Raw genomic sequence first — 21,284 nt, 5'->3', positions numbered from 1 at the left:
TGGACTTTGCAGTCTTAGTGGCATAGGACGCAGCAGCTCCCGCTCCTCCCCCCCTTGCCTACATTAACGCCACCTCAGTCCTGGAAGGGGGAGGGTTGCAGAGGTGTTTCCTACTCTCCCCCTTCCCAGTTGCAGCACTGCTGCCTCCACCTATCTTTCTGAGGTGGTAGCTCCACTCCACTTCCTCGATTGTATACCTGACACAGCTGACAGAATTATATTCTTTGTGCATTTTCTTCAGGTAAACTGATCTGTATTGGCTGGAGATCAGTTGTAATAGGAGATCTTAGGGTTGCCAGGTCCCTCTTTGCCATCGGTGGGAAGTTTTTGGGGCAGAGCCTGAGAAGGGCGGGGTTTGGGGGGAGAGGGATTTCAATGCCATAGAGTCCTATTGCCAAAATGGCCATTTTCTCCAGGTGAACTGATCTCTATCGGCTGCAGATCAGTTGTAATAGTCGGAGATCTCCAGCTAGTACCTGGAGGTTAGCAACCCTATCGAAAGGCCTACAGATAATGCACCTGCAGCTTGTTGTGAAGCATTAAGTCTTAGAGAGGAAATTTGCAGGTTGACCAGCTAGAGAGAACAAAATGGATGTTAAAGAGACAAAATGGATTCTGACTCGACACCCCCCCTTATATATATTTTTTAAAAGCAGCTTTTTCTACAAACCTGGGGCTACCCTAAGTTTGTAAAAATATCTATTTTTTTCTCTACATGGCCCTGATTCATGGCCATGTTGAGAATTAGATATTTTGTTAGCCATCCATCCCCTTTTGATTATCTTGCAATCACAGGTATAATGTCTAGGAATATGAATGAAGATAAACAGTAGAGCATGTGAATCTTTCCACAGTGTAATAAATATTTATTTCCTTTCACTGAAAGTGTCACTAGAACCAAGTTCCCCAAAACATTTGTACAGCTGTCTAAATTATAGTGTTGAGGAGAAGAACCTGTTTACTTAATATGCTGTTTTTCAAGTCATCAGTTCCTGTTCAGGGAACTTCAACTATACACCCCTGCCTATCGGAAGAAGTCAGCTTAATGAAGAATGGTCTTTTAGCATTTGAGGCAAATTTTGTAGTTGGGGATTGGGATGCAGAAAACATTTGGAATTCATCTAGTAACTTTAGAGTTACAATATTCACAGTTCTTCAGTTCTCTTTGAGATATGCTAATTGATTATCCTTTTAGTACAATTTAGGAGCTAATAATTTTAATCTCACATGAAAATCTTCATCACAAATGCCATCAGAAGATCTCATTGGTACATGGTGTCTCTGATGTTAATTAAAATGAAATAATATAAAGACAATAACACAAAGACTTCTGGGTGTGATAAGGAAGCACTTGTACTATAATCATGCAGAGCTACTGCCCTACTTCTGCTAACATTAACTTGCATTGAAGCTGACAACCTATTACAGAATGAAACATTTAAGGTTAGCAATGTTTAAACTTGTCTGTAAAATGATCTATACTGCGAAAGGAGTTGATTTAGTTAGAAAACAGCCTTCCACATTTCTGATTAATTTGAATGATAAACGTGACTTTCAGTACAGATGGGGAGGGGCTGTGGCTCAGTGACAGAGCATCTGTTTGGCATGCAGAAGGTCCCAAATTCAATCCCCGGCATTTCCAGTTATAAGGACCAAGCAGTACATGATGTGAAAGACCTCCACCTGAGACCCTGGAGAGCTGCTGCTAGTCTGAGCAGACAATAGTGACCTTGATGGACTGATGGTCTGATTCAGTATAAGGCAGCTTCATGTATATGTCCTATACTTCTCTGGCTTCCAGCTTTACTTCTCTACTTCAGGTTTTCCCGCTTCATCCATCCCACATTGTTATTGCGTGTTGTCAGGAAGACATGAGTTCACCAGATATGTGACCATGTGAATGACCAATAGAGCTCACAATTGTGGCTGGATTTACTAGCCAACTGTTATTTTCTGTTAGCCAGCTGAAACAATTGGTCCCATCACAATGTTACCTGTGACAATAAGAAGTCCTATATTAATCAGATCTTATACTGACTGTTAATACAGGAAAGGTATGTTGTATAGGAGCTTGCGTTCATTGTTATATATACACAATCAAAGGTTCTGGACTTACCCGGAGCCAGCTTTGGTGTCCGGGGCGGGGGATGGAAAGGCTGAGCAGCTTCGCTCACCTGGTATCGGCTTCCGGGGGCTCGCCTGATTGGGCTAGGGAGCCAATTCCTCCCGACCAGTCAGGCGGGGCCGGGAGGCTGTTGCTGTGCAGGGAGGAGGCTTCGCTCGGCCTCCTCCCCCACTGCTCTGAATATGTCCTGGCGGCCCCCGCCCGTTGCCTCAGTCTGACTCCGGCTTTAGCCCACCCTCCCTCCCTAAGGGCTATAGGTGTTGATGTTATGCTATATTTGTCACAACTAAGGCGGTTTGCGCATAGGGCTGGATGGGTTTTGATGGGAAGTGGCCTGCGTGCCCCTTCCTCCAACTGGGGGACCCCAGTAAGGGGTTTTGGTGGAGGCCAAGGGTGTTGAGTTGCCGCAAAGGGGGCAGCAGGTTTGGCCTCTACCTGAGTGACGGGGGAACACCAAGTGGCGCAAGCCCTGGTGTATCCCACATACGGTCATCCCCTGCTACTCCCAGCAGGACTGCTGGGAGTTCAGTCCCGCATCAGTTCGCAGAGGGCTGGCTGATGCCCCCATCCAGCCTTCCCATGCTTCGCCAATGCGTCAATAACACTGTTGCCATTAATTTTAGTTGTGGCCATGTTTTTCCAATATGAAAAATGTTTTCCAATAAAAAATACTGTTCTTTGTTAATAAAATTGTTATAGGTTTATTAAAGATGAGTTGTAGCTTTCTTATATCAGTTCTCAGCCCAATAGCCCTTGGACAGCAATTACAAGCATTCCCCTTAGCCTAATCTACTTGTGAGGATAAAATAGAGGAGGGGAGAATAATGTACATAGCCCTGAGCTCGTTGGAAGAAGGACTGAATAAAAACTGTAAATAATAAATTCTGCTACAGAATTCTGATCTTGAAACAAATATGAGAAGGTCATTCTACATTAAAAACATAGAGATTTTCTTAAAAAAACACACGCAAGAACTGAGTCAATATCACTGAACAAAATCAGTGTAATATTTTTATTATGATTAACCAAAATGATGAACAACAGTCTTTTAAGTTCTCCAGAACGCTTCATTAGACTGGATATTTTTTTAAAAAGGTGGAGTGAGGGGAGAAAGAAAATACTTTAGGTGTGGAACTTAAAGTTGTTTATCTGTTCCTGTTTTTTTGTGGATTTTTCTTTGCTCTAATGCACTGGTTCCCAACCAGGGGTCCATGGACCCCCAGTGGTCCGCGAGAACTAAATTAAGGTCCGCGAAACAAAGTTATAAACCCATAATAAATCAATATTTTCAATTAAAAGTTCTCTATTATAAAATATATATATTCAAATATAATTCTAAGTTTAATGTTTAACTAACAGTTATGATTAAAGTTTATTTTCAAATTCCCGGAATTTTTATTTTGAACCTTGGGGTCCCTGCACCGAACAAAAAAGTCCTAATGGTCCCTGGTCAAAAAAAGGTTGGGAACCACTGCTCTAATGCCTACATGGAACAAATATCACTGAAATCTGACCTGCAGGTTTTGGAATACTTTTTAGTAACACATTAGTAGCAATTCTGATCTCAGCTTCCAAAAAACCTCCTTTGCTGGGTAACACATGATCTGTGGCAAAATATCCTGGATGAGAAACATTGTTATCAAAGGAAGCTCTGTGGGACCCTTAGAATGCAATCCTAAATAATATTATGCCCTTCTAAGCCCATTGATTATGCACCTCAAGGATATTAGAGTGACAAACACAGTTCTTAAACTGAGGCCTCTGCCGGCACAGGGGCCCACAATGATGGCGGCCGGCTGGCACACACCGGTGTGAGCGGCCTCAGCGCTGGCATGCAGGCCCGTGCGAGCCAGGAGGAATTTCGGGGCTTTCTGGCGCCAGCTGGGGGCAGGGCCGACGTTAGTTAGCCTCCCGAGCCGAAACGGCTCGGGAACACCCCTTTTTGTTTTTGTGAAGATACGCCCCCCAGTTAAACTGTAATGTTTAGTATTCCCTTAGATGTTTATGTCTCTCATAATTGTCGAATAGTTTTAAGTTACAGAAATGTTATAGACATGAATTTAATCTTCAGGTCAGCAATTCACACCAAGTAAATCCTTAGCCAGAGTTTGTATGTATGCTTGGAATTAACAGTATTTAGTAATATAATACATGTTTGTAGTTCATTTTTTCTTTTATATACTGATATATACAATTCTATTTCCTTTACAATTTGCAGACGTATTTTACTGTTCTGTTTGGCCATGAAGGGCAGAAGCCACTTGAGCTCCGTTGTGAGGAGGAAGTCGATGGAGATGAATGGGTAGAGGCTATTCACCAAGCCAGGTATGAAATCCTCATTAATAATTATTGTCCAACTGACCTGTCCTTGGTTTTACTGAGCAGAAATGTCCTTCCTTCTCATGTCCATAGTTTGGCTTCAATCTAGGGAAGGTGGAGTTTACTGTATTAATGAAGTAGCAACATCAGTTCTACCATCTGCGTGAATGTGTATGTGTTAGAGAAAGAGAGAGTGCTCTAATCTAGCAGTCTTCAGGTTAGCCAGATAATTCCCACCACAATTTATCAGGAAATCTCCAAAACTCTCTTTCCTTCTGACTTTTTGTTATTATAAGCCTACCAAAATCTGACACATCTTCAGTCCAGCAGTTTTTTTACCTTGTTCCCAGTCAAATCTGATTTACTACTGATGTTAGCATGGTAGTCAGCTATTTTTGAACTGTGAGGTTGCCTCGTCTGCTGGCTCTCTCCAGACATAGGCTGTGATCCTAAAACCACTCTGAATAAAATGGGACGTACTTCTGAGTTGACCTGCTTGGCATTGCTCCCATATTCTCCCAGGTGGGTTTATCCTTGGATTCTCTGCACAAACATTTATTTAGCTTCAATGGTGTACTAGGTTCTGTACCCAACATATATGGTGTGATTCTTATCCTCAGGATTTAAAAGCAAAATAGGATGATAAAGCCACAGGAGAAACCTGATGACTTAATAAAGAAACCATGGCAATACTGGTGGTTAATTGGTGGCTGAAACACATAACAAGTTAATGTGCATGTTCAGAAAGAGACTTCCTGCTTTTACTGGAGCCATCCAAATTTGGATAGCCAAGTGAGATTTTTCTATTAGCCAACTATAAAATCATATCCCACCACAGGATACAGAAAATCAAGGCTCTTACTGAACTCATTCTGTGGGATGAGGAGAGCAGGGGAGGCAGTCTGAAGAGACGGGAGAGTGGTTGACTGGGAGGCAAATTCAGAAGGGATGATGGGAAGACAACCACTAGGCTGCAGTGGTATCAGCAGAACTTGATGCTGGAGCAGTTAGTAGTTGATTATAATTGTAGACTCTGATATTACGACTCTTCCTCAGTCTCTGTAATTGGACTTTGTATGCAAGGAGCTGCAGAAGTCAAAAGCCACATGAAAGGTGGAGATGTGGAATAAAAAGTATAAATATATTATTTTTTAAAGAGAGAAATCTGACCTTAGCATATACTCTGTCAATTACTGCATTCTTTAGTTACACTGAATATTTAAGTTGTCGTTGATAATGCAACTTTTCTTAAAACAAACATTTATGCTAATTGTAACATAGTTTTAATCTTATTCTTTCTTCAGATTAAATGTAGTCTCCTCTTGCATAGGTTGGTACTGATATATTTACCAATTGAAACATTCTTTTTTTCTCTTTGTAGCTACTCAGATATTCTGATCGAGAGGGAGGTATTAATGCAAAAATATATTCATCTAGTTCAGATTGTAGAAACTGAAAAGATTTCAGCAAATCAGCTGAGGCATCAGTTAGAAGATCAAGACACAGAAATTGAAAGGCTTAAATCAGAGGTGTGTTCCAAAATAATATACATATGTTTTATTGCTTCATATTTTCTGTGAGAATTGGCTAATTTGTTTTTAAGGCATTTGATAAATAAACAAGCAAAACTCCCAATAATTACAGTGAAGCTAGACTGAGCCTAGTAACAAAGGAAACATATTATATTTGTTGCCTAATAATTTTCGGGATTTCATTATTGAGGAAACATTTGGGTATTTTATTATTACTATTTCCTATTATTTATGAGTTATTGTCAACTGTGATAATATGTCATTCATATTTGTGGCTTCTGTGGAGCCCCCATGTTAGAACCTGCACGTATACAGGTCAACCGCAGAGATGAAAATCCTAAAGCTTTTCAGTGCCTTCTATAATGCGAGGAGCGCTTCCCGCCCTCAACCATGCACCACCTTTTCCCACCAAAACAAGCATGTGACAAAGGAGGGGGAGTGCTCGTTCCCTAAGTTCTTTCTTTGCTGTTGTGGAAGAAGGATCTTTGTTCACTTTGCTTTCCACACATTTTGTTGAGATCTTCATTTTTTTCTGACAACTATCAATAGTTCCTTGGTGCAGGGTAACAGAGCTTCTTTTCTCCCTCAGGATGAGAGGGCTTCCCATTTGAAGGCAGCGCTCTAGGATAAGGCTTTGTTGGTGTCAGTTAGATCATGAAAAAAGGGCATGTAGTGTCAGTGCCTGTAGCTCCGTCATCAGATCCACCTGCTTGTTCTGTGTGTACAGTGGCATTGGTTCCAAAGCTTTTGTCGAAACCACTCCCAAAGGAAACCAGGAACAAGTCTAGAAACTCTCCTTTACCACTAGCTTCGCCCTTGGTGTCAATTCAGATGGTTGCTGCTAGATGTGAGGCTTCTCCTGCTCTGATGGTGCATGCTAGGGTTCTGCTGTTCTGTCTCTTGTCTGAGGAAGGCTTTCCCAGGTCTCCGAATGGGAGGGGAAAGGGGTTCACCTGGCTCCTCCTCCTCCCTGTGGTGCACCACCTGGGCTGGCCAATAGCTTCCTCCCTGGTATGTTCATGGAGCCTCCATTTAAAAGTGGTTATCTGGCCCTGTCCCATGCAGCCCTCCAATCCTGTACCAGTGCTTGTTTCCCAACCTTTCCTGGGTGCAGTATGGCCTCCCTGGCCTGATGGTGCCCAGCTGTCAATCTTTCCGCATCCCCATTGGCTGCCCATTCCTAGGCCCAGTGGGGTATCTGTCCCTCTGCCTCATCCTTGGCCTTCCCTAGTCCTACCCCCACCCAAGCCAGCCACCTGTCTTGTCCATGATGAGTGGAAGTGGGCTGTTACCATCTTGTCCTCGGCTGGGTATTGGTGGCACAGGTGGGCCCTTTGGGATGTATCCCTGGGAAGTGCTGCTCCCATAGGGCCAGCTGATTACATAGTTGGCCTTTCTTGGCCAGGATGTCACTGTGGGTTGTTCTGGGCCTGGTTCCCTCCAGTTGCTGCTGCTGTCACTCCTTCTCCTTGCCCTGGCAGCATTGCCTCTACCAAATGGGTCCTGGTCTCTCCCTTCCCTTCCTGTGGATTCAGTGGCACTTGGGGGTATGCACATTCCAGCCCAGCCTGGATGAGTATGGGCTCGTCACCAGGAATCCAACTGAGCCAGAGCCATGTGCTGGCACTGGACCCTGGAATTGCTGTTTGTGAATAGGCTGCCCCCTCCTTGGACCTTGTAGCCCTATCCAAGGGCTTTGACAGCTCACTGCTGTCTGAAGGGGAGCATGATGTTGATCTGCCATGTTCTCCATCCCCTCAACCTCAGGAGTGTCATCCTTCACAACAATACTCAGTTCCATCTCTTGAGTCTGCAGCAGCAGCACCTCCTTTCATCTGGGACCCATCACAGGCACTTGGTACCCTTATGTTTAATTCCCACCTCCGATATATGGACCATAGTGGGAAGCTTTCTACCAGCTCTTCAGTTCTGCCAACACCCTTTGCTTGGTGCTGACCCTGCTGTTGCTGCCACCGTTCCATTATTAGCTCATCTGCCTACAGTGGTTCTGGGTCTTCTGGACCTCAAATCTGAAGAAGGCATGGTGTCTCCAACCACATTCAGATTCAATAAAGCATTGGATATATCTCCTAACGAGGCAGTGGGAGATCCACACCAATTTCACCTACTGAACGTCTTCTGTATTCAGAGCAGTTGATGCAAATGACAACACTGCTGGAACTGGACATTTTATGTTCAGATCCAAACCCTACAGATCCTTCAGGTCCTGTGACCTAATGCTTCTGTTCTATAGCATTCCTGTTTTACAAGGCTATCTTGAATGTTTGATCTGTTGACTCACTCTGTGTAGTCCACCTTGAGTCCAAATGAGAAAGGCACACTACAAATAACATAAATAAAATTAAACAAATAAATAATGGTTCTTGTAGGTTATCTGGGCTGTGTGACCATGGTCTTGGTATATACTCACCTCTGCAGGAGTATATCGTATACCTTGCAGTTGTGGACAAGTTTACATCGGGACTACAAACAGCAGCATACAAACAAGGATAAAAGAACATGAAAGATACTGCAGACTTGGCCAACCTGAGAAATCAGCAGTGGCTGAACATGGACTGACCCAAACAGGACACAGGGTCTTGTTCCAAGAAATTGAAATACTGGACAATTCTACCAACTATTTTGTCAGATTGCACAGAGAAGCCATTGAAATTCATAAACATCAGCACAACTTTAACAGAAAAGAGAGTTTAAGAATGAATAAGGCTTGGCTTCCTGTCCTGAAAACCTCCAGACTAACAAAGACTACAGTCCACAATAGCCATGAAGATTAGCTTTGGATTTCACACATTAACAGATCACTTCAGGATACAATGGTTCCATATTAACACCCTCATTAGCACATTATCTTGATACTTCCAGGACAATGATTAGCACATTACCTTTGATACTTTTTGCAAGACAATGATTCAGCTCAAACCCAACCCCTTTCTGACTATATATTACTCTTCCTACACACTTGACACTGAGAGACACTGTCCTTCAGTGTTACTCCTCTGAAGATGCCTGCCACAGCTGCTTGCGAAACGTCAGGAAAGAAAATACCAAGACCACGGTCACACAGCCCGGATAACCTACAAGAACCAATGAACTCTGACGGTGAAAGCCTTCGACAAAATAAATAATGCTCCGGACCTGTAACATTCCCAGTATTACAAGGCTTTCTGGACATTTCCATGGGTCTTTGGGCCAAACCAGCATCTCTACCACCTTCTGCACATAAAATAGGAAATATGTATAAAGTATGCAGTGAAGGGTGTGAATTTCTGTTGACTTGCCCTTCTTACTCTCTGGTGGCAGAGGTTATGCCTCCAAACAGCATTCTAGATCTCACTCAGCTCCTTCTGACTGAGCTTGCAAATTGGATGGGCTGGGTAGAAAGATCTACTCCCTTGGGGCATTGGCATTTAGAGTGGCTAAATATGAGGCCTTCATGGGATGTTATCAAATGTTACTTTGAGAGCATATGACTTGTATCTTTGGCCAAATGATAAGAAAATTCTAGCTAAAGTTATTCAAACTGAGACTGTTAGACAGTAAAAAGTGAATCAGTGCTGCCAAGCATCCTGCTGACCTCTTTAACTGTTCTGTTGCATCAGCAATAGTTTTTAGGTGCCATTCTTGGCTTAGGTCAATTGCCCTTCCGAATGAGACCAGGGCCAAAAGTAGAGGACCGCCCTTTTGAGGGCAAAGACTTATTCAGTCAATCAAACGACCTTTATTGGCATATACTCAGAAACATAGCATAAGCAGTGCACAAAAATTCTCTGTCCATACATTTTCAATTTAAATATAATTTAAATTTCAATTTAAATATAATTTAAACTTTGGCCTAATCTTGACAATTTCCATCAAAAATTCTGCCACCTTTAATGTGACTTCAGTAATAGAATCATTCATTAAAAACCGGCATACGGAGGATTCTTGGCTAGATTTTGTTTTGTCGATCAAGGGAAGAATTGTTTTCTTACGAGGGCCATTGTGCAGCAGACAATTTATGATTATATGCTGTAGCGTACCATGTTGACTCAAGCCACATACACATAGTCTTTTCTCAAAGAGGATATTTTTAAATCTACCATTTAGTACCTCCAAAGGGAGGGCACTAAGCCTGGCGAGCAGCAAAGATTTATTTAGTTCCAAAATGGATGAGGCATTGGATAGGATGTGTAAGAATAAAATTACTGCCAGATCTCGGGATCACTGGGCAGGCTCCTACCACTTATAAACCCCAGTATTTCCCCAGGTTTTCTCAGAGGTTTTTCAGAATTCCTGGGTCTTCTCCATAGTTAAATATGGTTATTTCCCAAAGTTCAGGTCCTCACCTGGTTGTAACCTTCCTTCTTTTCGCTTTTTCCCTTCTCCAGTTAAACTGCAGGAGTAGGTTACTCAGCTCTTAAGTAAGGGGGCTATTCAATCATTTCCCTTTGGACATGCTAATGAAGGGTTTTTACTCTCATTATTTTTGGCGGACAAAAAGGAGGGAGGAAAGAGGCCAATTGTAGACCTCAGAAATCTGAATAAATGTTTAAACGTTTTTGAGTTTTGTATGGTTACATTCCTTGAAGTAGTTACCTTGTTGGAAATAAATGGTTTGCGGTTTTAGATTTCCAAGATGCTTATTTTCACATCTCTATTCAGCATAACTGCAGGAAATATTTAAGATTCCAGCGTGGAGCTGCTAATTACCAGTACACCAGTACACTTTTGGCCTTTCTACATCTCCTAGAGTTTTTACAAAGTGAATGTCTGTGGTGGTTGCTCACCTGTGTTTGCAGGGTTGCAGTGCTTATCTCTGTCTGAATGATTGGTTCCTGGTTGCACCATCTGCTACCACTTTATTGCATATGGTACAAAAATTGGGTTTGTTCATAATTTGGAATACATCCCAATTACATCCTACCCAATTTATTGAATTTATAGGCGCAATTCTTGACTCCTTGGTGGCTCATGCATTCCTCCCTGTAGATAGTGCACATACTATATGCTTCCTAAGTCTTTTTTTTCAAGCACAGATTCCAGCCTTCCTTGAATTTCAAAGGCTTTTAAGTTTTATGGCCTCAACCACAGTTGTCAAACCCTATGCTTGCTTGCATGTCAAACTTCTGCACAATGGTTTTTGTCACATTTCCATCTTTCCCGCCATTCCCAATGGAAATAGTTTTTTGTGCCCTGAAATATTCTCAGGTCTTTGGCTATTACATAGGCCCATATGGTGGGTAAACTGAGGGCCTTATGGTGCACCCCCCTTTCACTAAATTTAATGTGTATAAGGTGGTCCTCCACCCCAGTTTGCAGTTTATCCCTAAGGTTGTTTTCAGTTTGCACCTTTCCCAAGATATTATCCTGCCAGTCTTCTTTCCTGCACTATCCTCACCAGCAAAGCATACACTACACATTTTGACTATTAGAAAAGCATTGCTGTTTTATTTAAAGCACACAAAATAATTCTGCAAAGATCCAAATCTCTTTGTCTTCTATGGGGGACCTAGGAAGGATTGTTCAGTTTATCCTTAGTCCCTTTCTCCATGGAAGGTGTCTGCTATCCAGTGTGCGTATGCTCTGGCTCAGATACCTTGTTCGCTACAAGTCACTGCACACTCCACCAGGGCTGTGGCATCATCTGTTGCTCTCCTCAGTAGTATGATTTTGTGACATCTGTAGAGCTATGGAGGTCATCTGCCTCCAATTTCATCAGGCATTACTTTGTGGATGTAATTTCAAGACGCCAGTCAGCTGTTCTACACGGTCTCTTCAGTTAAAGGGCCCAGCTCTACCTCCAGGGTACGTGAGCTTGTGAGTCTGCCCAGAAGCCACAAAGATGAAAACAGGGTTGCACTTGCCTGTGACTGTTGTTCATCAAGTGGTCTTCTGTACAGGCCCGCACCCCTCTCTCCTTTCCACCTTGTGGGATCTTTGCTTTTGGCATCATGTGATGCTTCATGGTGGTGAAGGGTGGAACTGATCAAGGGAGTGCTCCCCATACTTGGTCAGGTGCTGCGAAAACTACTGGAAAGCTTTAGAACTTTTGTCTCTGCAGCTGGCCTGGTCATGCGCAGTCCCAGTGTATTCCTGGATAGAAGACTACTTGACAAACAAGGTACAGATGAGTGCAATCCTGTTTTTTCCTAGAGCTGGAATACATAGCTTGTGCCTCTCTCCCAAGCCAATACATCCCAAAACAGCTTTGTAATGTGTTCTGCAAAGTGCTTGAAAACCTCCCTGTTTTTGTAGTCCCAGACAACTAGGAGACTAATTAAGACCCTGTTGACCACCGAGCAGTGTCTGTCTTGGTAGTTAAAGTTTGAAGACCTATCCTGGGGTACTTCTCAATGTCATTATGGAATTGAATTAAACATTTACACTGAGCTAGACCATTGGTCTACCGAGATCAGTACTATCTACTCTGGCAATCTTAGGCTCTCCAGGGTCTTTTACTTTACCTAATATTTGATCCTTTTCTCTGGAACAAACTTGGTACCCTCTACATGCAAAGCAGATGCTGTACTACTGAGCCATAGTCCCTCCACTTGAAGGCTGTACTATAGTAATTCACTGCAGGGTTAAGACTTGAAATTATAATTTATTGAATTTCAAAGCTGAATATTCTGAAATTTATGGAATCCGTAACAACATTTTTGCTTTTGCCAGATTGTAGCTCTGAATAAGACTAAAGAACGAATGCGACCTTATCAAAGTAACCAAGAAGAAGACGATCCTGATATTAAAAAAATTAAAAAGGTAAATTTCCACATGTCCTTAAATACAAGAAATTCAGTTTCTCTATTCATATTTTAATCATCTGCATATCTATTTCTCAAGTGTGGGCCTATCTTCAGATATTTAAGTCTGTGGATTGGGCCTACACAGACAGAAAGGAGATTTTCCTTCAAACTTGGTGGACATCCCAGGTTTGCTGAAAATTCTGAAAACTGTAAAAAAAAATAATGAATGGGGGTGGGTTTAAATGCCCCCAAAACAAAAATGTTACCCGTGCACACACAGTCAATGCACCTACTTTTTCGGTTGGCACCCAGAAGATGCATTGGTAAAGGAACTTGAAGGGCCAGGGGGCAGCGGCGATGGGGGGAGGGCAGGAAGTCTGGCACTGATGTTGGGGGGAGGTGGGTTTGCAATGAGGAGGCTAGCAGTTGCAGCGATCCTTGCAGCCATGGAGGTTCACAGCTTCGGCGGCATAGTAAATGTTGGGGGGGGGGGAAGGAGGGCCTGGCAGCTGCCAGGAGGAGAGAAGGGAAAGTTGAGACAGGAGGTAGATAAAAGTAGGTTAGCTGGAGGATGAGAAGAAGACAAGGAAACAGGACAACGGGAGAGGCTATGGGGGCCTTTCAGGAAAGAGAAAGAAGAAATAGTGGGGAGGAGAAAATGAGAACCCCCCCTTGCAAGTCCTTGCAGGTCCCTTCTTGTTTGTTATAATTTGGTTTGTTAAGTGTAAACCTGTTTAGTTTGGCTTGGTATCTATTTCATTTTAAAACTCCAGCAAAATCATTTAACATTTGAGATACGCTAATCAATGAAGTAGGCACATTGTTTTTTACTAGCTTTCTAGTTGTAAGTTCCAACTGTTTTGAAAATTTTTGTGGACTGTTTTCTTTACTGTTTGTATGCATTTAGGATCCAGAACTGCAAAGTCAAACTCTGCCAGTAGCATTAGATTATAGGATGCACTTGAACTAATCAAAACCCAAACCAAAAGTCCCAGTGCATTACTATAGTTTTATAACTATTTTTTTAAAAAAAAAATGACTGTTGATCGTGTTCAGAAATCTTCAGATCTGGCTATTATTCTGGTATAGTTTTGAGAAGGTTAGAGGAGGGGAAGGGGCCAGTAAAAACTCAGCAGATCTGTATGTGATAGAGACATTTTCAATTCATCAGATTATACAAAGTCGTATTACCACCAAAGGCAATTCTGGTGTTATAGGTCTGTCTTTCTGAAGTGTTGTTTACTGTTACACCTGTCGCATGGCTGGCTCACTGGCTTGGAACAGTCTTTGACTGGATTCTGTGTAAATAATAGTTCCTCTTTGCACACTATTCTATTTTCTCAAGTGTGCCTTCTAAGCACAGGTGCCAGTGATTTATTTATAAGCACATGCTGTCATACAGACAGGCAGTGTTACAGAGTGGGTGGGGAAGGAGGCGACGCCCCCCCCAATTCTAGACAGCATCTGTTGTGCCATCTTCTCTCAGTAATGTGTGCACAACACACTGAGTGACTATAGCACAAACGAGAGTCAGAGTTAGGGGCAAACCAGTTGAGACATTTCTGTTCAGTGATAAAGTTCTGAGATCTCTCAATGTTTTTCTTTAAAAGCAGCTATGGGTGGGGGGGAGTAATTTGGTGGGGAGGCCAGCTTCTTTCCCCAATGCTGTGTCCGCACCCATTCTTTACGCTACTGGCCAGTGCACAACATCATAAAATGTGATGTTACAATAGCAGTCATGCCTCAATCTGTGATTCGAATCTGTACTGTTTTATGCGTATTTTGGAGGATTTTATCTTTTTACTCCAGCTTCTAATTCCCATTATATTTTTATTTTTTATATTATTATTCACTAACTATTTATGTATGTCTTTAATTTTAATTTTTTTAGGAGACTTGATGGTCTGGGACTGCGAATAAAGTCTGTTCTGCCTCATCTCAAGTGCCTGTTTGCTGGCACAATAAGCCATAAGAAATTCGGCCTTTGGGAATATTGATTTGTAGTTTATTTTTTATTGAATTAGGTATATAAGCTTCTGTAGGCATTTCTATTTGTATAAAGTATTCGATTCCTTTTTCTAAAGATTTTACTTTGTCACCCCACTCTGAAATGTATTTGGCATTTTGTTTTATTTGATTTAAAAGGTAAAGGTCCCCTGTGCAAGCACCGGGTCATTCTTGACCCATGGGGTGAAGTCACATCCCGACATTTTCTAGGCAGACTTTGTTTGCGGGGTGGTTTCCCAGTGCCTTCCCCAGTCATCGTCCCTTTACCCCCAGCAAGCTGGGTATTCATTTTACCGACCTTGGAAGGATGGAAGGCTGAGTCAACCTTGAGCTGGCTACTTGAAACCGATTTCCGTTGAGATTGAACTCAGGTCGTGAGCAGAGCTTGGACTGCAGTACTGCAGCTTACCAGTCTGCGCCACGGGGCATTTGATTTAGCATTATATATTATCATATTGTGTGTAGTCAGTCCTATGTGAAGATTGTGTGGAAACTGTCAAGTTTCTGTTTTGTGCCATGTGCACACGTTGCTGAAACCATTAACTTTTTTTTTCCAATTGATAGGTTCAGAGTTTTATGCGTGGTTGGTTGTGTAGAAGAAAATGGAAGACAATAGTCCAAGATTACATTTGCTCTCCACATGCAGAAAGTATGCGGAAGAGAAACCAGATTGTTTTTAACATGGTCGAGGCTGAATCTGAATATGTGCATCAGCTTTACATCCTTGTGAATTGTTTCCTAAGGCCGTTAAGGATGGCTGCAAGTTCCAAGAAACCACCAATTAGTCACGATGATGTCAGTAGCATATTCCTCAACAGGTATTTGATGTATTTTGTAGATCTTTCTCCATTATGATTCAGTGATGTTGATGCCAACATTTTATTTTCCCTGTTTTCTCCCTTTTCCTTTTTGCCTTCTCCACTGAGTATTTCAGTAACAGATTTTTTAAAATTAAGTAACAATTTAACTTGTAATACATTTGATCGTTTGGATTTTTTTAAAAACTAAAAGCTCTGGGTTCCTGTTCCTTGGGGCAGAGAGCAAGAATAGATGAGCATCATTTCTCACCTCTGTAGCAGCAATTCTGTCTTCCCTGGAGAAATGCAGATAACTGACTTATACTGACATTGTCATTACTAACTTTAATGGCACGCTGTTCTAGTTAAAATGGTTAAGCAAACATGCATCACATATACATTGCTAGAGTAAGTTTATTGATATTTTTTATTGTGTTTTGGATCATAGTTGGTTAAGCCAGCGTGATGTAGTGGTTAAGAGTGGTGGTTTGGAGTGGTGAACTCCAATCTGAAGAATCAGGTTTGATCCCCCACTCCTCCACATGAGCGGCGGAGGCTAATCTGGTGAAGTGGATTTGTTTCCCCACTCCTACACACGAAGCCAGCTGGGTGACCTTGGGCAAGTTACAGCTCTGTTAGAGCTCTCTCAGCCCCACCTACTTCACAGGGTGTCTGTTGTGGGGAGAGGAAGGGGAGGAGATTGTAAGCTGGTTTGATTCTTCCTTAAGTGGTAGAGAAAGTCGGCATATAAAAACCAACTCTTCTTCTTATACAAATGTTAACATGTATCTAACTAAAATGTCTTTCTGTCAATGCCAATGAGGTTATTGTAAAATAGAAAAATTATGATACTTTACACTGCAATTCTAAGAAGGGTTATGCCATTTTAAACCCATTGACTCCAGTGGATTATTAAAGGGTGTAACTCGGTTTGGGATTGCAGTGTTATAATGCAGTAGTATGTAGAGGTACACCAGTCTGAGCCTCTTAGGATTGCACTGTCAAGTAAGCCCTACTGCACCCAATGGGACTTAGGTATAAGTAAACATAAGCAGGATCAAGTTGTTAGGCTGCAATTCTAATCAAACCTATCTGGGCAAGTCACACTGACTCCATTGGGAAATACTTTTGAATAAACATGGATAGAGACAGGATGCATGGCTTCAATCCTGTATATGCTTATTTGGGGTAAGCTCCATTCATTGTCAGTGGGACTTCTGAAAAACTATGCATAGGACCCGGATAATTATAATATGTGCTGATAATATTCATAAAATAGTTTTCTAATGACAGTTAATGTTTTATTTATTATTTGAATTCTTTTTTCCAGTGAAACTATAATGTTTCTTCATGAAATATTTCATCAAGGATTAAAAGCAAGAATAACAAATTGGCCTACTTTAATTTTAGGTGAGTAAATATTGAGTTTATACATTAAAATATGTTTGTGTTATTCATCACGGTTAGTTTTGTATGCACACGTTGGTTCAGGGCACTTAGCTAATAGGACAGATAGGAAGATTTTAAAAATAAGGGAAGCTTCAAGTTGGTTTCTGTGTAGGACATTATTGCAAATATGCAAATGTCTAGTTGCTAAATAAGCCAACCTGAAGATTTATCTGTGCAAAGCCTAGATTTCTTTTACATTCTGGAGTGCTAGTAGAAGAGAATTGAAGGCTCACAGAATTTGGGTCTGAACTGGTTTACGCAGTTATATGTTGGTGAATTACCAATGTAGAGGTTGGCTGCTCTGCTCTCCATGGTCATCAACCTGAAGTTCACAGCTCTTCATTCAGAGACTGTGGATCCTGTCGCTTATGGGACTGCACAGAAGACAGGAAGATGAAAGCATAGTTACACTTACCTGTAACTGATGTTTGAATGTTCTTCTGTTCAGGGACACATCCCTCCCTCTTCCCTAAACTAAGGGAGGGGCTTTCCCCCTTTTATAGGCGCTTTGGGTGGGAAATTGCACTGAACATTGGGAAAGAGTTTTGCACTCTCAGGAGCTTTTAGAATGTCTGAGGCTGGCTTGCAAATGCATAGATCCCATGTGGGCACACACAGAAGAACATTTGATGAGCATCAGTTACAGGTAAGTGCAACCATGTTACTTCCAGTCTTCTAATTTCTTCTTGTAAATACAAAAATGGGTAGATGATGGCACATTTCTACTTTTTCTTTGTCTAGCTGATTTATTTGATATCCTGCTACCTATGCTGAATATTTATCAAGAATTTGTTCGGAATCACCAGTATAGTCTCCAAGTTCTTGCAAACTGTAAGCAGAACAGAGATTTTGACAAACTCTTGAAGCAATATGAAGCCAACCCTGCATGTGAGGGACGGATGCTCGAGACATTTCTTACGTACCCTATGTTTCAGGTAATGTTTGTTATTATGCATTTATAAAGGATATTGAATTATTCTGGTTAAAATCCTGATGGCTGCTTCGATTCTGTTCCTTCTGTCTGATGGAAATGTCTTTTGAGTTTTCAACCTTTTGTGTCACAGATATTAAAGAAATATTAGTACTTGATTGGTTAATACATTTTGAAAGTCCTACGAAGTAAATGATTTCCCCTCTACATTTCAAGCTTTTGTGGAATAGGAGGTTATCTACCATTGAAGTAATATGTGTTATGATTAAACTTGCCCTTACCTGGATGATACAAGCTAGCTCAATCTCATCAGATCTCAGTAGTTAAGCAGGGTTACTTCTGTTGAGTATTTGGATGGGAGATGGCCAAAGAAGTCCAGGGTCATGATGCAAACCTGATGCAAATGGCAAAACACTTCTGAACATCTTTTGCCTTGCAAACCTTATGGGATTGCCATAAATTGGCTACGACTTGATGGACCTTTCTACCATCACCACGTTTAAACTTAAAATAGATACTAATAATATTATCATGATAACTCAGCTGAAGCTTGTCTTTGAAATAGTAAATTGTGAAGAGTGGCAACAAAACTATTTTTTTTTGTTTTTAGCATCCTAACTAGATACTCATAAAATCTAGTTTTGTCCAAATATTGTTAAATATTGGGAGACTGAGAGCAAAAATCTCTGAATAGGCTAGGCACCATATGGGCTATGTCCTTGAGTAACATTGTTCCATAAGGCAAGTATGATCTAGGACTGTGCATCAAGGAGATAATATTGGCCATGGCTCCCTACTGTGTGTTCATATGATGTATCACGCTGCAACCTATGTGATACCTTCATCTGAAATGTTTGTATTATAGAAAAATAGGTTTTTTCCATAGCATTTTGTTGAGGTTCTGCTTTAAATTTAAATGCATTTGTTTACCGCGCAGACACACCATTCATTTTAAACTAACTAAATACATAATTTTATGGCTTCCAAAAATGCTGAAGCATAGGCAAGAAATGCTAACAGCCAAGGGAAAGGCCATGGGCTTGTGTTAGAAGCAGAAATATGCCTAGGTCTAGTCTAGAACCAGTAAATCCTTGCTGTCATTGTCAATTCTATTGGAGTTATTAAAGCAGCAGTCAGAAAGTAGGGAAGAAACCAAAATAGTATATCAGGAAAATAAGTAGGGTAAGCACTAATGTGATGAGGGGGTAGCAGCCTGAAGTAACAACTAAGACAATTCTCGCTAAGCAGGAACTAAGTCAGCACAGAGGAAGATTGAATTTACTGTATTGAATAGACGTGTGGCTGACTTAACCCCGAAAATAGACAGCTCAGCTCAGTTAGCACAAATAAAACAGCATTTCCCACCCTCAATTTAGGGCTCAACATTATGCTGTGATGTAACTTCTGGCAATATCCCTGAGTTTCAGCCTAATGTGGTGATGTCACTTCGAGGTTCATACTGGAAGTGATGTAATGGCATGATGCTGATTTCCCCCCTCAATTTTGCTCCTGCTGATATATACCAAGCAACATCAAGAGTGGTGAGGCCTGAGGCAGGAGGCCTTCTGCTTTAGTGGGAGTCCTGGCCACCCAGAAGGGATCTTCGTCAATTCCCCATACCGCTGCAGATGCCCATTTTGTTATCCTTGCTGTTGCTAAGGACCTGCTGATTCCAGGAACAAATTCACAGGATGCTCAGTGGCTGGAGTAGGAGGAAGAAGCAGGAAAATCTTGCTCTGCAGAAGCTGTTGATGGTTGGATATATGCTCAAGTATGTTGTCCTGATCTCCTGGTGAAAGAGCGTGATAAAAATGTACTTCATAGATAGACATTACTTATTTCCATATTCATTTTTACCACTGGCATGAACACATGAATACATGAAGCTGCCTTATACTGAATCAGACCCTTGGTCCATCAAAGTCAGTATTGTCTACTCAGACCAACAGCGGCTTTCTAGGGTCTCAGGCAGGGGTCTTTCACATCACCTACGTGCCTAGTCCCTTTAACTGGAGATGCTGGGGACTGAACCTGGGACCTTCTGGATGCCAAGCAGAGGCTCTACCACTGAGCTGGGGAGGGGCTGTGGCTCAGTTTGTAGAGCCTCTGCTTGGCATGCAGAAGGTCCCAGGTTCAATCCCTGGCATCTCCAGTTAAAGGGACTAGGCAAGTAGGTGATGTGAATAGACCTCTACCTGAGACCCTGGAGAGCCACTGCTGGTCTGAGAAGACAATACTGACTTCGATGGACGAAGGGTCTGATCCAGTATAAGGCAGCTTGTGTTCATGTGAGCAAGGTGGCAGCATGAGATAAAACCACATCAGCAAGTTCCCATTATCACATGGTAAACTAAATAGTGGCTTGAGATTTGATAAATCTAAAGTTTTGCATATCAGATACATTTGAATCAATCACAATGTACGTCCGTGTTCAGCTCAAGTTGCATGCACTAACTGTATATTACAACTCATGGCCCCAAATGGGGTTGACCATTACACCAAAGTACCCTAAAGAAGCCTGAAGAGCATTGTGATGTGAATAGGGAGGCAGTTCAAGTGTACATCAGTACTTACTATGCATTCAGAAGACTGATTCCGAATGTGGATTCCTTTCACTTGACTGGAGCTTTTAAAATTATCTTTTTATTTTGAATAATTGCTCCTAATGTTTTAATATTTCAGTTCCATGAGATTTCTGGTTTACATTTTGCCTGTGTGGGTTCTATCATGCTAAATCAGGAACAGATATTGCAAGACAAATTGATTTAAAATAAAATTTTCTCTAACTCAAACCTTCCATCGTAGAGAACAGTGCAACAAAGACTTGATATAGTTGACACATAGGTATAAGAGTGAACAGAAGATTGCTACAGATAGTTCAGTTAACAACTGGTTCTTGTTTGCAAGAACTTGTAATAACTTTGTAAGTCCAATCTTGTCCTCAAGTCTACCAAGGTGCTGGGTTCTTTTCCTCGTTCAAAAGGGATTCAGTTCAAAAAAACTGGACAACACCATGTCCATACTGCATTTTGCAGCTTGAAAGACATAGCCCTTACACAAGGTGGTAGGAGCGCAGAAAATCTTACCCTGCTTCCCGGCAAACAGATTCTGCTGCTAACCTCCATATGCTAAATCTGCCCTTACCAGGTTAAATGAACTATTTCTTGATGGTTATACATGCAAATAGAAAAATGAAAAAAATGCTCATTTTATAATCTATTGTATGTTTTAAAAAAACTTATTCACTTTCAGATTCCTAGATATATTATAACCTTACATGAACTTCTGGCTCACACGCCACATGAACACGTGGAGAGAAAGAGTCTTGAATTTGCTAAATCAAAACTAGAAGAACTTTCAAGGTGAGACTATTTTTTG

The 21,284-nt window shown here is 41.5% G+C and overlaps 1 protein-coding gene across 3 annotated transcripts in view; it reads left to right on the top strand.

Annotated features, from left to right (window-relative positions):
- The window catches only part of RASGRF2 (Ras protein specific guanine nucleotide releasing factor 2), a 115,299-nt gene that overhangs the window by 25,445 nt on the left and 68,570 nt on the right, over positions 1–21,284 (top strand). For all 3 annotated transcript variants that reach the window (XM_056848029.1, XM_056848028.1, XM_056848027.1), the window contains exons 2-8: positions 4,344–4,450; positions 5,826–5,973; positions 12,649–12,738; positions 15,294–15,547; positions 16,857–16,936; positions 17,717–17,910; positions 21,159–21,268. In XM_056848029.1, coding sequence (XP_056704007.1) covers positions 4,344–4,450; positions 5,826–5,973; positions 12,649–12,738; positions 15,294–15,547; positions 16,857–16,936; positions 17,717–17,910; positions 21,159–21,268 — 983 coding nt within the window. The remainder of the gene's footprint in view (positions 1–4,343; positions 4,451–5,825; positions 5,974–12,648; positions 12,739–15,293; positions 15,548–16,856; positions 16,937–17,716; positions 17,911–21,158; positions 21,269–21,284) is intronic.

Source organism: Euleptes europaea, chromosome 4 (assembly GCF_029931775.1).
Source record: "Euleptes europaea isolate rEulEur1 chromosome 4, rEulEur1.hap1, whole genome shotgun sequence".
Classification (NCBI taxonomy): Eukaryota; Metazoa; Chordata; class Lepidosauria; order Squamata; family Sphaerodactylidae; genus Euleptes; species Euleptes europaea.
The sequence above is the reverse complement of the archived record's forward strand: the minus strand, read 5'-3'. Positions and strand labels throughout refer to the sequence as shown.